Source organism: Bombus bifarius, unplaced genomic scaffold (genome assembly GCF_011952205.1).
Source record: "Bombus bifarius isolate JDL3187 unplaced genomic scaffold, Bbif_JDL3187 scf7180000008026, whole genome shotgun sequence".
Taxonomy (NCBI): domain Eukaryota; kingdom Metazoa; phylum Arthropoda; class Insecta; order Hymenoptera; family Apidae; genus Bombus; species Bombus bifarius.
The window spans coordinates 712,777-732,362 of record NW_022884399.1 but is presented as its reverse complement, the minus strand read 5'-3'; the positions used below and the strand labels follow the sequence as shown (position 1 = coordinate 732,362).

The following is a 19,586-nucleotide window of genomic DNA, read 5'->3' as shown; positions in this document are numbered from 1 at the left end:
AAAAATAAACTAGAATCGTGCTTTTCAAGTATATGTACAAAAAATTGCTTTTTTTATTCTGGAACAGGAAAAGAGATGGTAAATATTACACTTAAAATATTTGTAGATTTGTATTTATTTAAATTTAATTAGAATCGTAACTTTTGGAAGAACCATTTGTTTTTACCAGATTTGTACCTAAAAATAGATATTAATATCACTTGCCTATCTATAGTAAATAATTTTAAACGCAATCTCAAAACAGTTGCAAAATATAATATTAAGAAATAATAGATATAGATATACATACTTTTCTTCAAATTTAACACGTGTTTGGAATCGAATTTTCTTGCGCTTCATTGGGTCTTTAAGGTCTTTGGGTGTTACTTTATCCCAATGTAAATCTACAGTGTATCTCGTCGGCATCAAATGGTTATAATTAAGTACCTATCATTAATACATATATTTTGAAATAAAATTATATATATATATATATAAAACAAGGAAAATTATACAAACAACTAGTGACAAACTTACTTTCACAAATGGCTTAATTTTGGAACGTTTATGAATCTTTGCTTTGCCCATTCTTTTGTGTACTTTTCGTGGATATCGGTCAATACCTGCTACCATAGCATGTCCATATTGTTTTTCTGTAGTACCATCATCATAATTGCGCATGATGATAGCTTTCCTTCCTGCGTATCGGCCACTAAGGACCAATACAACTTTTCCTGATTTCATAATCTTCACCATCTTGAAGATATATCTATAGAAAAAGTTAAGAAAATTTATTTAGTAGTATCAAAATTAAGAAACGAATATTTTGTTACAAAACTCGTATATAATATTTTATTTTACGTTAATTATTAATTTTTTTAACGAGATTTTGTTAACGCCTAGACTACATTGGCAGTTGTAAACAGATATCACATAACCTCTTTTACATCACCAGTACTTAAAAAATTAACAAATAAATTTATATATAGAATGTTTCTTAAAACACAAAATTTAAATGATTAATCTAATTTTAATCTTAGTTTAACGAAAACAAACTTAAAAATGTTTGTTAACATACTCAAGAACTTATTAAAATTCTACAATCAAATAAATAATCACTATCCCAAAAATACCGGAATAAACGTTACTAAAAAGAATATTATATCTATAAACAAATTATTTTTCTATTTTCCGATGTTTTTGGATTAGTTTCTGCAATGACAAACATCACACACCTTACGACTTATCGTACCGGGAAAAAGGAAGTCTACCTAATTCTCAATTGGTTACCCGTCCGATATTTAAAATTCAACCTACAGATGTCGTATCATTAGACATCCGGCGATGTTTAATAATAACCAATCCTATGTCGTGGTTTGAATGACGTTTAACAAAATTATTTCTTGGCAGAAAATTTTCGTTCGGACCGGTTTTATCCACCACATCATTTAAAGATCATTATTTATTTCTTGCAATATATATCATATCATTTTCAGAAAAGCAACGGATTGATTTCGTATATTTTCAATCTGAACCACGAATCAGAAGCAACATTGTTTCTACAAAAACGAGTACAATCGTTGCCGAATATCTAAACTTTTCGAGAGTTCGAGAATAATCCCGATGATTTTCTCGATACATCGAAATGATTGGTCGGCATAAGTAGCTTCCTGCTCGCTTGTATCTTGCACGAGGGATGTTAATAGGTACTATTTTACCCTTGTCGTAGAACTTTTTTTAAATACGATTTGTCGAAGGATTGAATCATTTAAAAAGACTGATATTGTTGATATCGTATAGTGAGTGTGAACACAATAAGTTAGCGTGATGGCATTGAACGCTCAATATGAAGTTATTGGAAAGGGTTTCGTACAACAGTATTATGCGATGTTTGACGACCCCGCACAAAGACCAAATTTAATAAATATGTATAATGTAAGCTTTAACTGTTTCTAATCACATTTATTTATTGTGACAATTTTTTCTCTATATACTTATTCGATGTTACGTTTACAGACCGAGTCATCTTTCATGACATTCGAGGGTTTGCAAATACAAGGTGCTATTAAAATCATGGAAAAATTAACTGTGAGTTTTTTTTTTTTAAATGGGCTATATATGTCATATTTTATTACATATTTCATTATACTATACCTATCATTTTTTAATATAAGTATATTTTATATAGACTAGAAAATCATATAGTTCATAAAAAGATTATGAAAGTAAAGAAAAATAAATTAATTTTTTTTGTTATGTTGATTAGTAATCTTTAATTTTCAGAGTTTAACATTTCAAAAAATAAATCGGATAATAACTGCCATTGATTCACAACCTATGTTTGATGGTGGAGTGCTTATTAATGTTTTAGGAAGGTTGCAGGTAAAGAAAATAACTTTTCATTATTATATGAGTATAATATGAATAAGCAGATAGGGAATTTGCATGTAAAAATATACACAATTATTCATATTTATATATATATATACTATATATATAAATATATGCTATATATATGCTAATAGCAGAGATTATACATAAATGAAAGAATTTTATTTAATATGTGCAGAGATCTTATTCCAATTAGTTCAGTAATTTAACTTCTTCTATCATACACAATTTAATGCAGTTTCTAAACAAAGAGATATATTTGGCCTGATTTTTTTTTTAAATTCATTGACGCATTTATATTTTTATTCGTCCATATATTGTATTTTATTGGCTGGACATGCTACACAAATGTGTACTGTACTGCCTTACATTTTTTGTGCTGCCATATGAAGATAGAGATTGAGCTATGACTAATGTCCAGCAACAATCTCTCTATATACCTCCGCAAAGAAGATGAAATAAGAAAATTCAGTCAGTGATTGTTGATGATTGGGCAGACTGATGAGGATCAGCCCCATGCATACATCCAGACATTTGTCCTGAAACCAATTGGCACCAGCTTTTACGTGCAGCATGACATCTTCAGACTTGCTCTGCACAACACGGTTTAGGCGTCAGGTATTGCTATTCCATTGATCTTCGTACCATGGTACAGGCAAGCCTGATACTAATTTTTGATGTCTAAAGCTGCTTCATGTATGTCAGTATGCTTTCTTATTATTAATTTTAATTCAATTATGTGTTATTTGCAATATTGCTTTGCTATTTGCTGTAATCAATAATTTGACAAAAATAATTTTTACACTTAACTAATATTAATATTTAACAATTTGGTAAATTTGAGAATTTAAAATAACTCTATAATAGTGAAAACATTTGCTACATCTTAATGTTTGTTATTATAATTATTTAAATTTACCAAAGTTTTATAATTTTATTAATTCACTATTTGCATGTACTATATAATTAATTATATTTTAAACTATGTAATAAGTATAAATAATTTGTTGCACCATCCGCATATTTCAATATTTTTGGAATAATACATTTGTAAAAATGCGTACAATGTATTATATGTATATGTAATAAGGGTGATGATAAAAAAAATTTAAATTGCTGAACTGACCGGAATAAAATATATTTTTTCTCTTTTGGTTAAAGTCTAATGACATGTTGTTTAATAATAGTTTATACTAATAATAATATAAGTTTATAACAATAACAATTATTATTATTAATTTGTCTTGTGTATCAATATAACAGTAGTTTAAATATTATATGAAATGATATATGAATATATGAAAATAAAAATAATTCAATTAAATTTAATTTTTGTATAGCTTACAATAATATATCATTATTTTTTAATGTTGTAATAATTATCAGATACTTTTAAATAGAAAAAATTCTATAGTATTTAATCTGTATAATAATCAAAATGTTATAATAATATAGTTGAAGATGCTATTTTTAGCTTAATCATGGGTCAAAAGTAATATAACCTTTTTCGCATAGAATTTGATTGTATGATGAGTTTGTCATTGTACTGTATACTTCTTTATTTTTATTACATTTCTAAAACATTTACATAGTTTTTGCATGGGATGCAATTAATAGGATTATTAGCTATGTTTAATAATAATTTATCTTTATTGATAGTAATTCAATTACATACCAATATATTTTTACACAATACAATTTTTATATATTAAGGTCTATTACGATTATGTAAAATATATTAGCAAGAAAAGAAAATTATGTATTTTATATATTCTTTTATTAGATTTATACATGTAGTAATGATATATATAGCTTAAGTGTATAATTATATATCTATAATTTGTTACAGGCAGATGAAGATCCACCACATGCCTTCTCACAGATTTTTGTGTTGAAGCCACTGGGGAATTCATTTTTTTGCCAGCATGACATCTTTCGTCTTGGCATTCATGATAGTGTATGAAGAGAAATGTCTGCAAGTTAATTACAGTTAATAGCAGACAGGTATCTGAGCCATGGACTCCCCAGAGATTAAAATAAGTGAGCTACTTTCTTCTTAATATCCTTTGTCATCACATATTATTCCATTCTTTCTAGATACTGCAGTTTTTATATGAAAAACATTTGCTTATATCTTGGCCACAAAAGAAAGAAAAGAGCATTAAAAATAAATACAGTTTAATAATTTTCTTGTTTTCCACTTTTTCTAAATACACCTATTGATTACATGTTAATGACATAATATCACAATATAATATAGCAGCATATAATATTTAATTTTAATGATTGATTATTACTTTTTAAATTGTATTGTTACATATTTTATTCCCTCATACTACGTGTATTTTTGTAAAACAAATATTGACCATTAAATACAATATCTGGAATTAATAACATAATGGTATTTTCTATTTTACAACTTGCAGTATAAAAAAATTTTAATGTAATGAAGATGAAAAGCATGATTTTAAAAAAACAAGCTGCTATATATAATTGTATTTTATCTTAGTTGACATAAGTATTAAAAATATGAATTTTACAAATTGCCACGTTTAGCTTGCTCCATTTCAATAGCTTGAAATAGCGCTTGGAAGTTTCCAGCTCCAAATCCCTACAACAGAAGTAATTTTTATAATTTTATTAGTTTCAGTTTTAAAAGATTTATGGTAGGTTTAATGATCATTATAATACCCACATTGTGATTATGCCTTTGAATGATTTCTATAAAGAGAGTTGGACGATCTTGCATATTTTTAGTAAATATTTGTAAAAGATATCCATTTTCATCATAATCGATTAAAATTTTTAATTTTTGAAGTATATTGACATCTTCTAAAATTTGTACACCACTGGTTTTCAGACGGTTTCTTAACATATCATAGTAAGTGTCTGGAACATCTAGGAACTCTAGCCCTCTAGTTTGCAGATTTTGTATCTGTGAAATAATGTAAATTCTTATTTTTAAAATTTTATTTAAATTTCGAAAAGCTATGTCAAATGTGTAATTTACAGCTGTAATTATGTTGTTTGTATTAAGAGCAATATGTTGCACTCCTGCTCCCCCATAATATTCAACATATTCTTGGATTTGAGAACGCTTTTTGCCAGGTGCAGGTTCATTAATAGGCATTTTCACTGTTTCTTCCCAATTCGTCATGACAATGGAACGCAGAGCTGAATATTCTGTGTGTAATTGAGAATCGTCTACTGACCAGAATCGATGAAATTGCAAACATCGCTCATACCTACAATAAAACAAATTTTATATAGAAAACACAATCGCGTGTACAGACTTCTCTAATTTCTTAAATATTTTATCAGTTTGTATACCATTTTGCAACAGGTTCCATTTGTTTGTCAGATTGATTGCCAACAATATGGTCAACAAAATTCAATCCTACTTTTGGTCTAAGTAACAAAAACAAAATTATTAAAAACTTAATAATATTATTTGAAAAATAATTTGATTGAATTTAAGTTACATACAAAGTCTTTAAAAATGGGTCTTCTGATAGCTTTTGAAACCCTGGCAAAAAGAATCCGTTATACTTGGATCTGTCTATTAGCGTATGATATGTATCTCCGTACTAGTAAATAAGAGAATAATTATGTTTTATTGAAATACTGTTGTTAGTTCATTATTTTCTTTCTTTGTATGTACTTACGGTACTTATGGTAGCAAATTTTACAATACCATATTCATCATTTTCTTCCCATATGTCTTTTACTATTATGGCACCTCTTTCTCTTGCGATCTAAAAAATAATAATCCTTTCATTCATATATTCGCAGGAAGTTATAATATTAACATACTTTTACAATGATGTCTATGTCCTCAACATTAAAAGCAATATCACGAACACCATCTCCGTGTCGGGAAAGATGGTTTGCCATTTCTTCATCATCAGGTTCATAAGCTGATTCAAATACAAAAATAATCTATAAATAAAAACAGTATTTTTATTTTTTTACTAATATAAGATATTAGACAGGTAAAAGATGTTACTTTATAAAAATATGAACAATAAACATTTGTTTAGTATTTACCTGATTTTGTTTAACGACGTGTGATGCTACGCGCCTGGAACAAGTCTCTAAACCACGATAAGCCAAAGGTTCAAAACCCAATCTAGTGCAGTAATAACTGGCTGCCTAAAGTAACAAATGTGTTTAAATATAAATTCATAATAGGTGGGTGGCTTATTTCAATTTTGTTTCCGTGTGAAAATATAAAAGAAATCACAAATATCGAAAAACGAGAAAATGTTTTAAAGTATTAACAAATATGAATCCTGAATATTTGCTTATGTCATGAAATTCATGATTTCATCTATTATTTAATGAAACTATCTGGTTTTTTTAGTAGATATGTACTATTTTGTTCTAATTACCTGTTTTGCATTTCCAACCCAGAATTTGAGGTGATCGAAGCACAAGAATTTTCCTCCTAAAGGCTAAAAACGAAGAATTACATGTTAAATATATGGTATAATTATATTTTCAATTAAAGTATTTGTGTTACTATAATTACCTTGTGACCTTTATCTGTATATGTAGTCTGAAAAAAATGAAATTAAAAATTTTATATTATCGATTTATCTGAAAATCAGAAAACATTAAAAGTTTTATTTTATTTAAATTACGAACGATTATATTAGGACTGAAAACTAACATTTATACAAATTAAAATGTCCTTAATTAAATAGTATTAATACTACTACGGTACTGTAATAATAAATTTTTTTATAGTAGAACTTAGCTAAAAACAGATTATAAATTTCATACCATTTTGAATACTTGCGGAAAGTTAGAACGAGCTAGTTAATGATTTCTTTTTCGTGGTTTGTAATCGGAAACATCTTGCTTAAATATAAGCGCGTGAAAATCAGTAATGCTATATCCTGATCGCTGATTGGTTGATCAGGGAGGCTTGTTTGTGTCGCATTCTTTTAAAAACTGTGAGTCGTAAATCTAACGTATAATACCAATAGCAGGTTTTTCAGGATTATTTACAATCACCTAATATTTTATTCATCGGTTTGTCTGTGGAACTATTATCTTTAAGGTCATTTTTTTAAATAATATTTTTTAACGTATGTACTGAAGAAATTTTGTTTATTGTCGATTTTCAATTATATTGATTAGTTTATTTATTTAAAATCCACATTAATATCCTCCGTGATATCTTTTAAAATATTTAAGATATATTGAAATGCTAATTTTCAAAATTTTTATTGCAATGTGTTTGAAAATATAAAATTGTAAAGTATTCTAACATTTAAAAATTTCTTGTACACTTTATTAATTGCAATTAATAACAAAAATGTATTTGTAAATATTGTTCCAGTAAATATTCTTGTTTTTCACGCCTATTTTGTATTTGTATAGCAAACGCGAAAATAAAATACAATTATGTTTATTGAAAAAATATTATACATCTTTTTAGTATTTAAACAAGTTAAACAAATTAATCATTTTTTAATTATGCTTACAAATCAAAGTCAACTTTGTCGTACATGTTTGAATGATTAAAAAGAGTAAACATTAGCTTACTTACTAAAGTAAAGCAATAGTATATATATAGTATAATATATTTGTTAATATTATATATATGTCGTTGTATAAAAATAACTATTTTTCTGAAAACTATTTCACCACAAACAGGAAGAGTTCAAAGTATTTCATTCGTATAAAACTTTCCATTTGCGAAGGCTCGCCGTTCTATATGACGAAACGTGATCGTGTGTCAACACTTAGATTCTGGTTTTAGAGGCGCGTCCTGTTTAATGTAAATTACCTGTTTAATGTAAATAATGATCAGAAACGTGCGTAGCGCGTGATACAAACATATTAATGAACCGGCAGAGCTAGGAGGATCGCCTCGACTCGTTCTTCTCTACTATATCGAGGTCGACAAAAGGCAGCAGAACGATTTCAAGACACATGATAGATATCTGCATATAAATATAGAAAAAAGGGTGATTTCTATTTCTTTAAAATGTTCTTCTTCTTCTTTTTTTTTTTATTATATCAATTATAAAAAAAACTACTTTTTTCTTTGAAAATATTTAGGAATGAAAAATGAAACATATATTATTTGAAGTATAATATTTATAATAATTTTATTTTATATCAAAATAAAAATTTAAAAAATGATTAAGTTCAAGTATTGCATATTTCAATTATAAGTTTTATTCAATTAAAGTATATTCCATGGATGACATTACAGTGTTTTGTTGTTCATGTTCTACTGCATGTATGTCTTATATTATTTGTGAATTAATATCTGCGATTATACTTTGATATGACTAGTTTGAATTGGAACTAGTTTAAATAAGAGGGACAAAGTGTTTCATAACTTAAAATCAATTTAAAGTATACATACTGTTAGTAAGGAATAATTTGAAATATTCACAGCTCCCCGCAATACACAATAATTGACTAGATTAGATTATTATATATTTAAAGATATTATTATAATTATATTTAGAAGATTATTATAATTACAATATGAGACATATCAACATATGTAATAAAATTTAAATACTGCATATTATTATAAACAATATAAAATATGGACTTTACGTAATAATTAGAAATCGTTTATTACGTCAAAGTATCTAAAACGTTTAGAAGAATCATAATTCATTTTAGGTTGTATCTTCATATACAAAGATACTTAAGATAAAATTTATATTCATCTTAGAAATTACAACTATAGTTATAACAGAAGAATACATAAACTACTAAACGTATTAATAAAAAAATTATTTTTTCGGGAAGAATTTACTTTTCAGATTAAAATTAAAATATTTAACAAATACCATTAAAAAATATATATAATGTGATTGCTAGACGTTGATGTTTAGTTATTATTAAGTTTTTATAACGCATTTTATGATTTTCAGGAATTACATTAATATTATTTATAACATTCTTTTTTGTTAACATATTGACCTCTTATGTTATACATTATTTTTTTAATAATATTATTAGTTTAATCTACTTATACTAATAAATTTAAAAATTACATTATTATTTATAAATCATGTAAACAGATTACATATCAGACGCTTCATACATATATTTATATACAAAGAACTAATTATATGTTTATAATACATACAATATAAATTCATTTATACAAAACGGAATTGTTAAGAGGTCAAGCAGTAAACAACAATTAATTGCCTTATGCTTAAACGCAATAAAAATCTTTACTCATAATAACACGATTGTAAATAGACAAATAAATTAATACTTAATATCACTTAATTTGGACATAGCATTACAATACTAGAATGATTTTGTTTTATTTAAGACATTAAAAGCTTGGACTTGAAAAAACTGTTGCATCATGCTATTAAACTGTATTACAATTTTAAATATTTTAAAAGAATATTTATGTACCTGTTATGAATATTTATTCATTATTTATCTAATTGTTGAAACCATACATGATAAAAATTATTATTTAGGTATAATATATATTTCTACTACATTTATGTTTATGATACAAAACTTTTAAATGTAATTGCAAATTTTATTGCGTAACATCATTCATATTTAATAAGATAAAAAAATGTAATAAAGATATACAATATCTGAAGTTCACGTTACTTTTTATACTATTATGAAAAAACCAATTGTTCAGTGTGAATTTATTATCGAAGAATTTCTTTTAATAAAACATTTAATATTTCGTATTAAAATATATCATTTATGATCGCGAAAATAGTAACGTTTCAATACCGGTTTTGTTATGTATGGTCGGTACATGTGAGTGATATAAAAATTCCTTGATTACCGCCAATTCTTAAATTATTAGACTCAATAGTATGATCTTTATTACAAAAATATATGTAGAAAATTTGGTAATATTTTTTTCTATGAATATGTAGTATTTTTTATCGTAAAAATGTTCTTGGTCGATTAAATTAATGGAATGTTTAATTATCCTTTTATTTGGAAAGAGATATGAAAATTTGAACTCATTGTTTCTTACTCAAAATATGGACGTTTTAAATAAATATAATACTAAAAGTATACATACACGCATTAACATATATACGTGATGTTTATATATGGTTATTTGAAAATCGTTGCTATGGTAATAAGAGTTCAACTACTGTTACATGCTAACTACTAAATGAAGAATTGCATTCCCATTTTTAATGCCCTTGTATTACCATATAACAAGGTAAAGAGAATGCTTCTATTTAATATTATTAAAAACATCAGGAAAATGTATGTACTACTATTTGGAGATAAAATATGTACAGAATGTTATATATCATTATTAATTTGGCATGCCAGGAAATATAAAAAAAAGAACAAAACATTAAATAAAACAATTCAATCCTAAATGAGATTGTGATGGAAGCATTTGTAGATAATTATTATTTATAGCAATACAATCCCATGATCTCTTTCCAGTCTACGTTTTGCTTTAAGAGACACAATTCCCATTAAATCTGCAGGAGTTGGAAGTCCTCCAGAGGTATTTGGAGCCACTGCTTGTTGATAAAATACCTCTACGTTTCCACACTGGTTACCATAAACAACGGTATCCTCCGTTCTAGTTAATTAATAAAATATACTCATTTTTTTACTATATTTCATGAAAAATTACCATGTTTAGTGCTTCATAATGTATAAATATATAAGTTAGTACTTATATATTACTATTATATAATAGTTTAGTGCTTTGTAATATATAAAACAAAACATACTCTAAATGTATAATACAATTCATTTTCTTGAAAATTTTTGGTAGTAGTATTATTTTAACCGAGCAAAAAGATATAAATAGGTCTACTGAAGCAAGCAGACATATGCAAAATTGCACTAAATGAATCAAATTACCTAATGCTTAAATAATTACCTGACAATAATATCTGTGAGATTGCTGGTATATGTGAACCTATCATGAAGGCAAGAAACAATATCCAATTCAGTGACACCCCAGAGTCCAGAACGATTTATTGTGTCCCATTGAGGATCAATACTTAATATACTATATAATTCCTTATTTTCATTTGAAGGTAGAGGCTCTAAACATTGTTGTAGTCTAGCTTCAAGTTTTCCTAACGTATTCACGCAAGTTTGCCACTATAACATGTATTACTATAATATATATTATCAAAAAATTAAATTTCAATATATTGGATATTAGACAATAAAATATACTTACGAGAGAGTGTATAAGATCAGGATTATTAGCAGTTCCATTTTCCATTAATAGTACTAGCACCATATTGTGATGTCCACAGAGAAATAGTTCTGTTTTCTCAAAAGAAACTTCATCTTTGGAAGTAGTTACCCAATCTTCTTCCAATTCATCTTCACCGTCACTGCCAGTTTCCTTATTAACTGCTTCCAGTTTTTGCTTAATTATTTGATTCGTTGCTGCTGAAAAGCCCGATAAATCACGAAATTCGCTAGGAGTTGTTTCTCTACTACAAAAACCGCTAGTTCTCTCATCAGCAAGTAAACTGAGTTTAGACATAAGAGGCGTTAATTGTAGACCATCCAACTTTTTCTTTTGAAGAAATTCATACACGTTACCGCATTCCGATGCTGATTTTCGTCTATCATCATTATCAGTGATATTGAGTGGTTTCAAAGGAAGACTCATTGATCTGCGATAAGTTTCTTGTTTCACTTTACTATCTATTTTTATGTCACGAGAATTACTTGATTTTTCTAAATTATCACTGATCATGGTATCACAGCTATTTGTTACATTTTTCATGTTACAATCATTAGCTAAACTTGTTAAAAAGTCGTTACGATTAATTGTATTATTTCGATCATCCTTAAGTTCTTCGTAATGCGAAGATATATATTGATTATATAAAGACTGAGATACTGGTAATCCATCACATCGAAATATAGGATAATATGGGTCAGTAATTGTATGAAACTGCCTTTTATGTAAAAATTGCTTTTGAGGAGAAGTTTCGGGAGATATATTTTGTTTTAATTGTGGCAACCCTAATCCATATGTTCTTACTGATATTCGATTGGAGTACAAATTGGACGATCCTAAATCATGCATACTTAAGCTTCTCTTATTAAATTCTTTTCGTTTAACTAGTTTTTCTTTTGGCGTAACGTTTCTTAATTTATTTAAACGTTTATATCTAAGTGCTTCCTTAACAACATCTGGAATATCATCTACATTTGTTTTTATTTCTTTCTTTTCTTCTTCTGCTTCATTATTTGTATCTTCGTTTGTGTTACATATTAACATAGCATTACCATGTAATACTCTATTAATATCTTTTAATGGTGTAGAGCAAACGCTAGGAGTTAAAGGATTTACACACTTAGGACGGTCTGTTTTACTTTCCTGTTTACGTTTCACTGGAGAACTGTAAGCTGTAAGTGGTACGGAGGGTACATAGTGACTATTATCGTTGTACTGTAATGAATCTAATTCTCCTTCTTCAGGTACAGTAAAAATGCGAGAAGTATCACGTTTCATTCCGGACAAAGGGAGTTCCTTACTGTTCTTGGACATGTTCTAAGAATATAATAGTTTCATCATTAAATAATTGTTATAATTCATTGTCAAAAACTACTAACCTTTCTTTGAAATATCTTTTTTGTCACAGAATCTAAATAAGAACTATAATATCGTTCATTATTTGCTTCTTGTATAAGTTTCGTAAACTGTTTTTGCTCTATATATACTCGCAATAACTGTACTCCAACAGGTAGATGAAATTCTGTCGATATTCTCTCTGCAGGAGCCTAAAAAATTGTATTAAAAGAAACAATATCGTATATTATGTAAATATTACATACTATTAATATATTTTAATTGAATATACCTTTATTCTATATGGATCAGTTATAACAATTTGTTTGGTCAACTCAGCACTTAACTGAGTTGCAACTACCCTAAAATATTAATACTTTTAGTTTTTAAAATGAAAGAACAATTTATTTGTCACTGCTCTAGAAACTTACTTATTATTATAGAAGAGTGCACCACCTATTATACCACTGATTTCTTGATAATATTGTAAAACTTGAATTGCTTCTAAAAATATGTTACTAGCACTCTAAAACAACATATATTAATTTATATTATATCCACAATAAATAATTAAATATATTAAAAAGGAACCATACCTTTGGAAGTTTAATGATAGGAATATTGGAGAAAAGATTGGCACTATATTGAAGTATTGGCAAATATGTTTCAAACATTTGATAAAGCTTCTCTGTGAACTTATTTCTGTCATTATTAAATGATTCCAGTATCTTATTCAAATCATAATGAAAAAATTTTAGCAATGATTCTAATGTATTTGCACGCCTTTCTAGAATCCAGTCATGAATATTCCTATCAGTTCCAACTGCCTGTAAAGTAGTAAACAATGAAATTTATGTGGCAAATATTAATTCATACTAAGTATGACACATTAAGCAATGAGAAAAATATTATGTTTCATTCATTGAGACTACACTGATAATTGTAACTGCTTTAATAGATAACTACTACTATCAAATTATGCCATACATACAATGATTTTCATATTTTGCATTATATTAATTCTGAAGTCATGTAGTCAAATTCTCTTATATTTTCAATTATTTTTATAAGTAAATAAATTATTATTAATTATACCTATATAAAGAAAAAATATAATAACGATACACTTACAAGTATGTACTGTCCAAATTTCTTTAATACAAATTTTCCTCCTTGTAATGTGATTGATTTTGGATTGGAAAACGAAGTTGAAAGAAATTGATTAACAGCCATTAATTGCCCTGCTAGAGCTAATCTTTGCGTAAGAGATACCCATGCAGGATGAAAATACATAACTGCCTCTGCAGGATCATCATCTTCTTTACAACACCTTACAGTGTCATAAACAAATACTATCATCATCTCTCTAAAAAAAAAAGTCAGAATTAACATAATTTGATACATATATATTATATTAACTTATATAATATGTTGATAGTATGTATATAGTTATGTAATACTATATATGATTTGTAAATTCATATTGAACACGAACAAAGTGATTTCTCCTTTATAAATGAAGTAGCTTACCCTGGAGTAATTGATAAAACTGTTCTATATATAACTGTGAAAACCTATCAACTTTCATTTTTATAAAATTATAGACATAATATTAATGTCTATAACTTGCTCTGATTCTGATACACGAATGAGTCTGTGAAGTAAATAATTGTGAACAGAGAATTACTGATTAGCTGCACCACTAACCGATAACAAAATAAAGGAGATAAGATTACAATTTAGAACATATCTTTTAAAAGCATTGTTATATATAACACTACGTTTTGTATAAGAACTCATTGCATCATTATGATTCAGTAATTTTTTAAAAACTCAACATGTTTTTCCAGTTTTTATGATGCTAGTAGTTGTATGAAATTACTGAATTAATTAGTTAGCAATGAAAACATTTTCAACTCTGATTAATCTAATAGCTTTAGATAAACTGTTGAAGATAGAATAAAACACAAAATGAAGGAGGAAAATTTTATTTTGACAAAATTTTTAATTTTGAAAATAATTTATTTATATCTATGTAAATTATCTACATTAACTAAAAGTATATAAAATTAATAACATTAATAAGATATATTTTATTATGAAATAATATGAGAAGGCATAATTATAACGTAATAAAGTCTGAAACCTTACTCTGAAAAAAGAAAATGTTTCCTTATACATCATGTAAATTACCCTAACAAGTACAAGTGAAAATATAATTTATAATTTATATAGTAATTACTCATACTTTTATACTATGGAAAGAATAAAACAGAAAAGCTATAAATACATATAAACTAATTACTTATAGCAACATATACATACACATATACATACACAAGTATATACATAATTTTTCAAGAAGTACGAAATAAAGGAAATATATTACTTTAGAACCAATAATGTAAACTAATACATATTCATAACTTAGCAACATAAAAGTATTATGTGAATAAAAAAATTAAATACGAAAATATTTTGACTATTAATCCATAAACTCACACCAACTTGAAGTCAGCATTCTGTTTAACAAAAATTAAAGATTTAAAAAGGGACATGCCGCCAAGAAATAAACCGATGAAATAAGTGTAATAGTAATACAGTTTGCAGCGTGGCATAGTAAACAGAGCATTATCATTGAATTAGTGATGCACTTTTTACGCTGCTATAATTAGATAAAGTGTTACGCAATATCTTCGTACTTTGCCATGGTGACTGTTTACGCTTCAACGTGCCGGGGCTAAGGACTTCAGTTGCGATGTTGCGATTATCAGTTGTAAGTTGTAACGTCCTTGTAAAATCCTTTCTTCTTCGTTTACTTTTTTTTACTCACAATGACAAACTTAATGTCTTGTTTTTCGTTCTATACTTATGGTCGTTCAAGATGCTACTAGGCGTCGCGAAAAATGCACTTCGATAGAAATGCACTTTCCCGTTATGTAATGTAAAATCTGAGCCATAATAATCTTGATTTCCAATCACGCTGAATGGAGCCGCTCCTTTACCGCCATACTGATATCGATCTCCTTTATATGTACACAGACAATATGTATATTCTTGGTCCTTGATCGGTAACTGGAACTATGTGACTACTAGCCGCGATGTTTGAATATCATTTGAATTTAGATTTGAATGTAATGGCAGCAGGTGCGCTCTGTTATTATTATTACTATCGTATAATATACTTCATAATTAGTTGTTATATACATACATATAATAATGTTATAGAACGTATATTTTTGTATTAAAGTATATATTTAACAAGTGTATAATACAATAAATAATTAAAATATAATTTACAAATACATCAGCACTCTGCAAGTTCTTGCAAGCAATCGCGCAGAATTTCTAAAAAGATATCGGCATGATATTCTCCGAATATTAGACATGGTCTTAATCGAATTGATTTTGTTCCACAGTCGCCCACTTGTATACCTAATATTTGTAAATTTACTATACGGAAGCAGAATATAAAAATTGTCAAATGAATATATTAAATTTTTGATATTACCTTTATTACGTAAAAGATGCATTAATTTCTGTTTCATATCCCTACATCTCGTATCAAAGGCAATGATAAAGCCTCTACCTCGTACGGAACTTATAATATCCGAAAATTCATGTTGTAAGGTGTTTAGTTGACAAAGCAAATAATTGCCGACATAACATACATGAGTTAATAAGTCTTCTGCTTCAATGGTTTGTAATACTGCCTCTAACAGTAAAATTTGGATTGGATCTCCCATCCATGCATTAAAAACTCTATATGGTTGCTTGGGCCTAAATAGATAGTATGAAAAATATTTATAATGATACAATATTCTATTCAAACACTATTATGTTTAATAAATATGTTACATGTATTCGGGAGAATGATAAAATCCACTAGCTTGCATTTTGTAACTAAATGTAACAATATCAGGAGGAATGTTTAATTCAAAATATTCATGTGCCCATATTCTTCCTGTTGCACCACCTCCTGTTTGTATTTCATCCAATATGAAAGGAATAGATCTCTGAAAAATTTATTGTGTTATGTTTCTCAATATTTGTATCTTATAAAAATCTAAACAGAGCATATTAAATATTTACTCTTTTGCACATGTCTTGTAATTGTAAAAAAAAGTCTGGGGAAGCGTGTCTATCTCCTCCTTCACATTGTATTGCTTCAACTAGGATACCAGCAACTGGCATATTCTTTTCATATCGTTCTATTAAATCCTCTACCTTTTATATTTTGATGTAGATTTTATCAATCTTTAGCAACAAAATTAATTTAAAATTTATATCATAGTACTATCAAATCTACTTGTTCCAAGCACCGAGCATCTTCCTCTTTATTTTCTTTTTCATGCTGATCCAATGGATATAAATACTGTGGATAGGGTGCAATTGGCCATTGAAGAGAAGGTATATCAATTTTCATTATGTACTTATAATGCGTTAATGCCAGTGCACCAAATGTTCTACCATGAAATCCTCCTAATTTTATAAATTTCATCAATTTGTAGTGTTGGTATATTACAGCACTATGTTAAGGTACCTTCAAAGGAAAGGATAGACAATTCAGGACAACCAGGTGGTTTATTAAAAGGTGCACTTTCCTTTTCTTCCTCTGTAAAATCTTTGCCACGTCGATGTCTTTCTGCATATTTTATGAATGCCATTTGTATAGCATGCTCAATTGAACAAGCACCACACATGGCTGTAAAAATGCATGGTAACCCTTTTGGAGCTACCTGATGTATGTGTGAAATAATATTATATTTAACAAATTCATTGTTATTTATTATTATTTACTATCCAATGTTATTTTTATTCTTATTGATAAAATAAACGTAGTTACAAATTCGATAAGTAAAAATATCTAACACATGGTTGAAGCAATGTATCCTGTATTTTACACGGCCACTCTAAACCAGGGAATAATCCTATTGCAGGTCTGTTTGCTATTACTCGCTAAAAATTTATTATGTTGACACCTTTAAGCTTATTTTAGTGAATATAATTATTTTCAATTATATTTACTTGATTTCCTCCACAAGATAATGCACCAAGGATTGACCTATGATTATATCCAAGAGCAAGGGTAGATAATTGCATAAACATATCTAAAAAAACATTTCCATCAATATCTGCTAAGTAATTTCCAACAGATCTTTGGTAGTCTCCAAAATATTGAATGGAGCCTACTTGCTGCAATATTTTAAAATTGTTTATATGAATGTGTCAATCTTCAATAAAATTTGAATTTTGTGATAATAATATAAACCTGAATTTTAGAAAGTTCATTGAGAAGTGCTTCTGACCTTGGTCCAGGAATTTCAGTAAGTGTATATGGTTTTGCAGGTTCTCCAGGTAATGGTGCTTTTGGCATATGATGAAGTTCTACACATTATTTACCAAGTGTAGTATGTTAAAATTTTAATAATATAATTTCATTTCTCTATTAACCAGCAATATAGTTGTTTTGTACTTACGACGAGGTTTCGGACTCTTTTGAACAGAATACACAATACTTTTGCACAACATTTTATAAGAAATTTCCGTATTTATTAAATAATGTCACTAATATAGAGAATTTATGAAATTCTACTATATGTATGTACATGTATTCTTAACTCATATTAAATAAAAACTTGAGAGAATGTTTAAAAAATGATAAAAGATGTGTAATATATGCATTCACATAAATGACACATTTTTACTTTTGTTTCAAACCATAACAGAAGAATGTAAATAGCTATTAATATAGGTCCTGTGTAATATTATTTGAACTTTGAAGTATTTAAGTTTACACTTAATAGTAATACAAATGATGTTAATACTAGAGTAATTCGAAATTATTTATAACATTATTTCTTTATACAAAAATCATTGTTTCTTGCAAATAAAATTAAAAATTAATTACTAAACGGTATTAATGTGCTTTTTTAAAGTTTCATGAAGCCACTGTCATACAGTAGTTTATTATTTTTTAAGCAATACAAATTAAAAAATGTAAATTAACATACTATGCTTTCCTCTAACTTATATTTATAGTGCAATAAAAACAACAAAGTTTATGATTAAAATTAGTACAAATATATTTATTATAAACTAGTAGTATTAGATTTAGATGAATATAGTTATGTAATCACACTTTGTTGCTTTTGTTCTTAATAGAAATAAACACCTCGTTACATGATTAATAAGCGGGCAAAGTGAAATAGAGCAGCACAGAATGTACGTGGCTGCAAATTCTTCACCCAGTTTTTACATTTCAGTAGCATGCCAAAAACTTACACGACTAATATATAATATATGTCTTGAAGTATTTCTACAATTTTTTACAGAAAAATCCTTTACTCCAGTATGTCGTCAAGTATCGCTCTTATGTAAGGAAAGAATACTCGATAGAATGATCGTAATCTGATCAAGTTTGTTTTAACATATTCAAATTTCAAGAGTATTCAACGATTTTATAGGTGCACGTGCATCTCGTAGAAGATATGGGGAGATTAACTTTTTGAGATACAATCTGATTCTTCCGTTTGTCTCCGAAGATCAATAAAGCTAGTACGGAGCATTACATATTTCCAAATGCGTATATTCCGCTCGCATTAATATATAATGTGAATACTTATTAATACTTATTAATTTTTATTTATAAGTCTCTATGAGTCAAATA

The 19,586-nt window shown here is 27.3% G+C and overlaps 5 protein-coding genes across 10 annotated transcripts; 1 reads left to right on the top strand and 4 right to left on the bottom strand.

Moving 5' to 3' along the window:
* Window positions 1-97: 97 nt before the first annotated feature.
* Window positions 98-1,344, bottom strand: LOC117207275 (60S ribosomal protein L27). Of its 3 annotated transcripts, none has more exons than XM_033447319.1 (4): window positions 1,215-1,344; window positions 517-748; window positions 290-426; window positions 98-177 (listed from the first exon to the last, which is right to left on the bottom strand). In XM_033447319.1, the coding sequence occupies exons 2-4, from the start codon at window positions 733-735 to the stop codon at window positions 129-131; spliced, it is 405 nt and encodes a 134-aa protein (XP_033303210.1). In that variant the 5' UTR covers window positions 736-748; window positions 1,215-1,344; the 3' UTR covers window positions 98-128. The 3 variants fall into 3 exon arrangements, with proteins under 3 accessions (XP_033303210.1, XP_033303212.1, XP_033303211.1); XM_033447321.1 differs by having other exon boundaries at window positions 1,232-1,254; XM_033447320.1 differs by lacking the exon at window positions 1,215-1,344 and adding an exon at window positions 1,058-1,081.
* Window positions 1,345-1,357: 13 nt separating this feature from the next.
* On the top strand, window positions 1,358-4,556 carry LOC117207276 (probable nuclear transport factor 2). 2 transcript variants are annotated; one of them, XM_033447323.1, is made up of 5 exons: window positions 1,358-1,685; window positions 1,780-1,914; window positions 1,996-2,067; window positions 2,263-2,361; window positions 4,220-4,556. In XM_033447323.1, the coding sequence occupies exons 2-5, from the start codon at window positions 1,807-1,809 to the stop codon at window positions 4,331-4,333; spliced, it is 393 nt and encodes a 130-aa protein (XP_033303214.1). In that variant the 5' UTR covers window positions 1,358-1,685; window positions 1,780-1,806; the 3' UTR covers window positions 4,334-4,556. The 2 variants fall into 2 exon arrangements, with proteins under 2 accessions (XP_033303214.1, XP_033303213.1); XM_033447322.1 differs by adding an exon at window positions 2,868-2,988 and having other exon boundaries at window positions 1,433-1,914.
* LOC117207273 (4-hydroxyphenylpyruvate dioxygenase) lies at window positions 4,299-7,340 on the bottom strand. The gene is made up of 11 exons (XM_033447315.1): window positions 7,156-7,340; window positions 6,902-6,928; window positions 6,762-6,824; window positions 6,418-6,522; window positions 6,184-6,309; window positions 6,036-6,125; window positions 5,857-5,957; window positions 5,701-5,778; window positions 5,381-5,615; window positions 5,066-5,305; window positions 4,299-4,981 (listed from the first exon to the last, which is right to left on the bottom strand). The coding sequence occupies exons 1-11, from the start codon at window positions 7,156-7,158 to the stop codon at window positions 4,907-4,909; spliced, it is 1,143 nt and encodes a 380-aa protein (XP_033303206.1). The 5' UTR covers window positions 7,159-7,340; the 3' UTR covers window positions 4,299-4,906.
* Window positions 7,341-10,074: 2,734 nt separating this feature from the next.
* On the bottom strand, window positions 10,075-15,804 carry LOC117207270. Of its 3 annotated transcripts, none has more exons than XM_033447311.1 (9): window positions 15,619-15,804; window positions 14,048-14,282; window positions 13,513-13,743; window positions 13,348-13,442; window positions 13,209-13,278; window positions 12,961-13,128; window positions 11,564-12,898; window positions 11,255-11,481; window positions 10,075-10,948 (listed from the first exon to the last, which is right to left on the bottom strand). In XM_033447311.1, the coding sequence occupies exons 1-9, from the start codon at window positions 15,624-15,626 to the stop codon at window positions 10,774-10,776; spliced, it is 2,544 nt and encodes an 847-aa protein (XP_033303202.1). In that variant the 5' UTR covers window positions 15,627-15,804; the 3' UTR covers window positions 10,075-10,773. The 3 variants fall into 3 exon arrangements, with proteins under 3 accessions (XP_033303202.1, XP_033303201.1, XP_033303203.1); XM_033447310.1 differs by lacking the exon at window positions 15,619-15,804 and adding an exon at window positions 15,419-15,608; XM_033447312.1 differs by lacking the exon at window positions 15,619-15,804 and adding an exon at window positions 14,447-14,808.
* Window positions 15,777-18,810, bottom strand: LOC117207277 (4-aminobutyrate aminotransferase, mitochondrial-like). Its single transcript, XM_033447324.1, has 10 exons — window positions 18,397-18,810; window positions 18,189-18,304; window positions 17,945-18,112; window positions 17,789-17,875; window positions 17,460-17,655; window positions 17,226-17,398; window positions 17,009-17,143; window positions 16,775-16,932; window positions 16,428-16,696; window positions 15,777-16,351 (listed from the first exon to the last, which is right to left on the bottom strand). Exons 1-10 carry the CDS (start codon window positions 18,446-18,448, stop codon window positions 16,224-16,226), a joined length of 1,482 nt encoding a protein of 493 aa, XP_033303215.1. The 5' UTR covers window positions 18,449-18,810; the 3' UTR covers window positions 15,777-16,223.
* Between the last annotated feature and the right edge of the window lie 776 nt (window positions 18,811-19,586).

Excerpts from the sequence above, each read along its gene's own strand:
- LOC117207277 (XM_033447324.1), bottom strand. The coding sequence starts at position 18,448 with ATGTTGTGCAAAAGTATTGTGTATTCTGTTCAAAAGAGTCCGAAACCT. Across the intron at positions 17,876-17,944 it reads TATCTTGTGGAGGAAATCAA|CGAGTAATAGCAAACAGACC; the intron begins GTAAATATAATT and ends ATAAATTTTTAG. Across the intron at positions 16,933-17,008 it reads TACAAGACATGTGCAAAAGA|AGATCTATTCCTTTCATATT; the intron begins GTAAATATTTAA and ends TAAATTTTTCAG.
- LOC117207276 (XM_033447323.1), top strand. The coding sequence starts at position 1,807 with ATGGCATTGAACGCTCAATATGAAGTTATTGGAAAGGGTTTCGTACAA. Across the intron at positions 1,915-1,995 it reads ATTTAATAAATATGTATAAT|ACCGAGTCATCTTTCATGAC; the intron begins GTAAGCTTTAAC and ends TTACGTTTACAG. Across the intron at positions 2,068-2,262 it reads AAATCATGGAAAAATTAACT|AGTTTAACATTTCAAAAAAT; the intron begins GTGAGTTTTTTT and ends TTTAATTTTCAG.
- LOC117207270 (XM_033447310.1), bottom strand. The coding sequence starts at position 15,534 with ATGCCACGCTGCAAACTGTATTACTATTACACTTATTTCATCGGTTTA. Across the intron at positions 13,744-14,047 it reads AATTTGGACAGTACATACTT|GCAGTTGGAACTGATAGGAA; the intron begins GTAAGTGTATCG and ends ACTACTTTACAG. Across the intron at positions 13,443-13,512 it reads CTATCATTAAACTTCCAAAG|AGTGCTAGTAACATATTTTT; the intron begins GTATGGTTCCTT and ends ATGTTGTTTTAG.
- LOC117207273 (XM_033447315.1), bottom strand. Across the intron at positions 6,825-6,901 it reads ATACAGATAAAGGTCACAAG|CCTTTAGGAGGAAAATTCTT; the intron begins GTAATTATAGTA and ends CTTCGTTTTTAG. Across the intron at positions 5,616-5,700 it reads ATGGAACCTGTTGCAAAATG|GTATGAGCGATGTTTGCAAT; the intron begins GTATACAAACTG and ends GTTTTATTGTAG.
- LOC117207275 (XM_033447319.1), bottom strand. The coding sequence starts at position 735 with ATGGTGAAGATTATGAAATCAGGAAAAGTTGTATTGGTCCTTAGTGGC. Across the intron at positions 427-516 it reads AAATTAAGCCATTTGTGAAA|GTACTTAATTATAACCATTT; the intron begins GTAAGTTTGTCA and ends TATTAATGATAG. Across the intron at positions 178-289 it reads CGTGTTAAATTTGAAGAAAA|GTACAAATCTGGTAAAAACA; the intron begins GTATGTATATCT and ends ATCTATTTTTAG.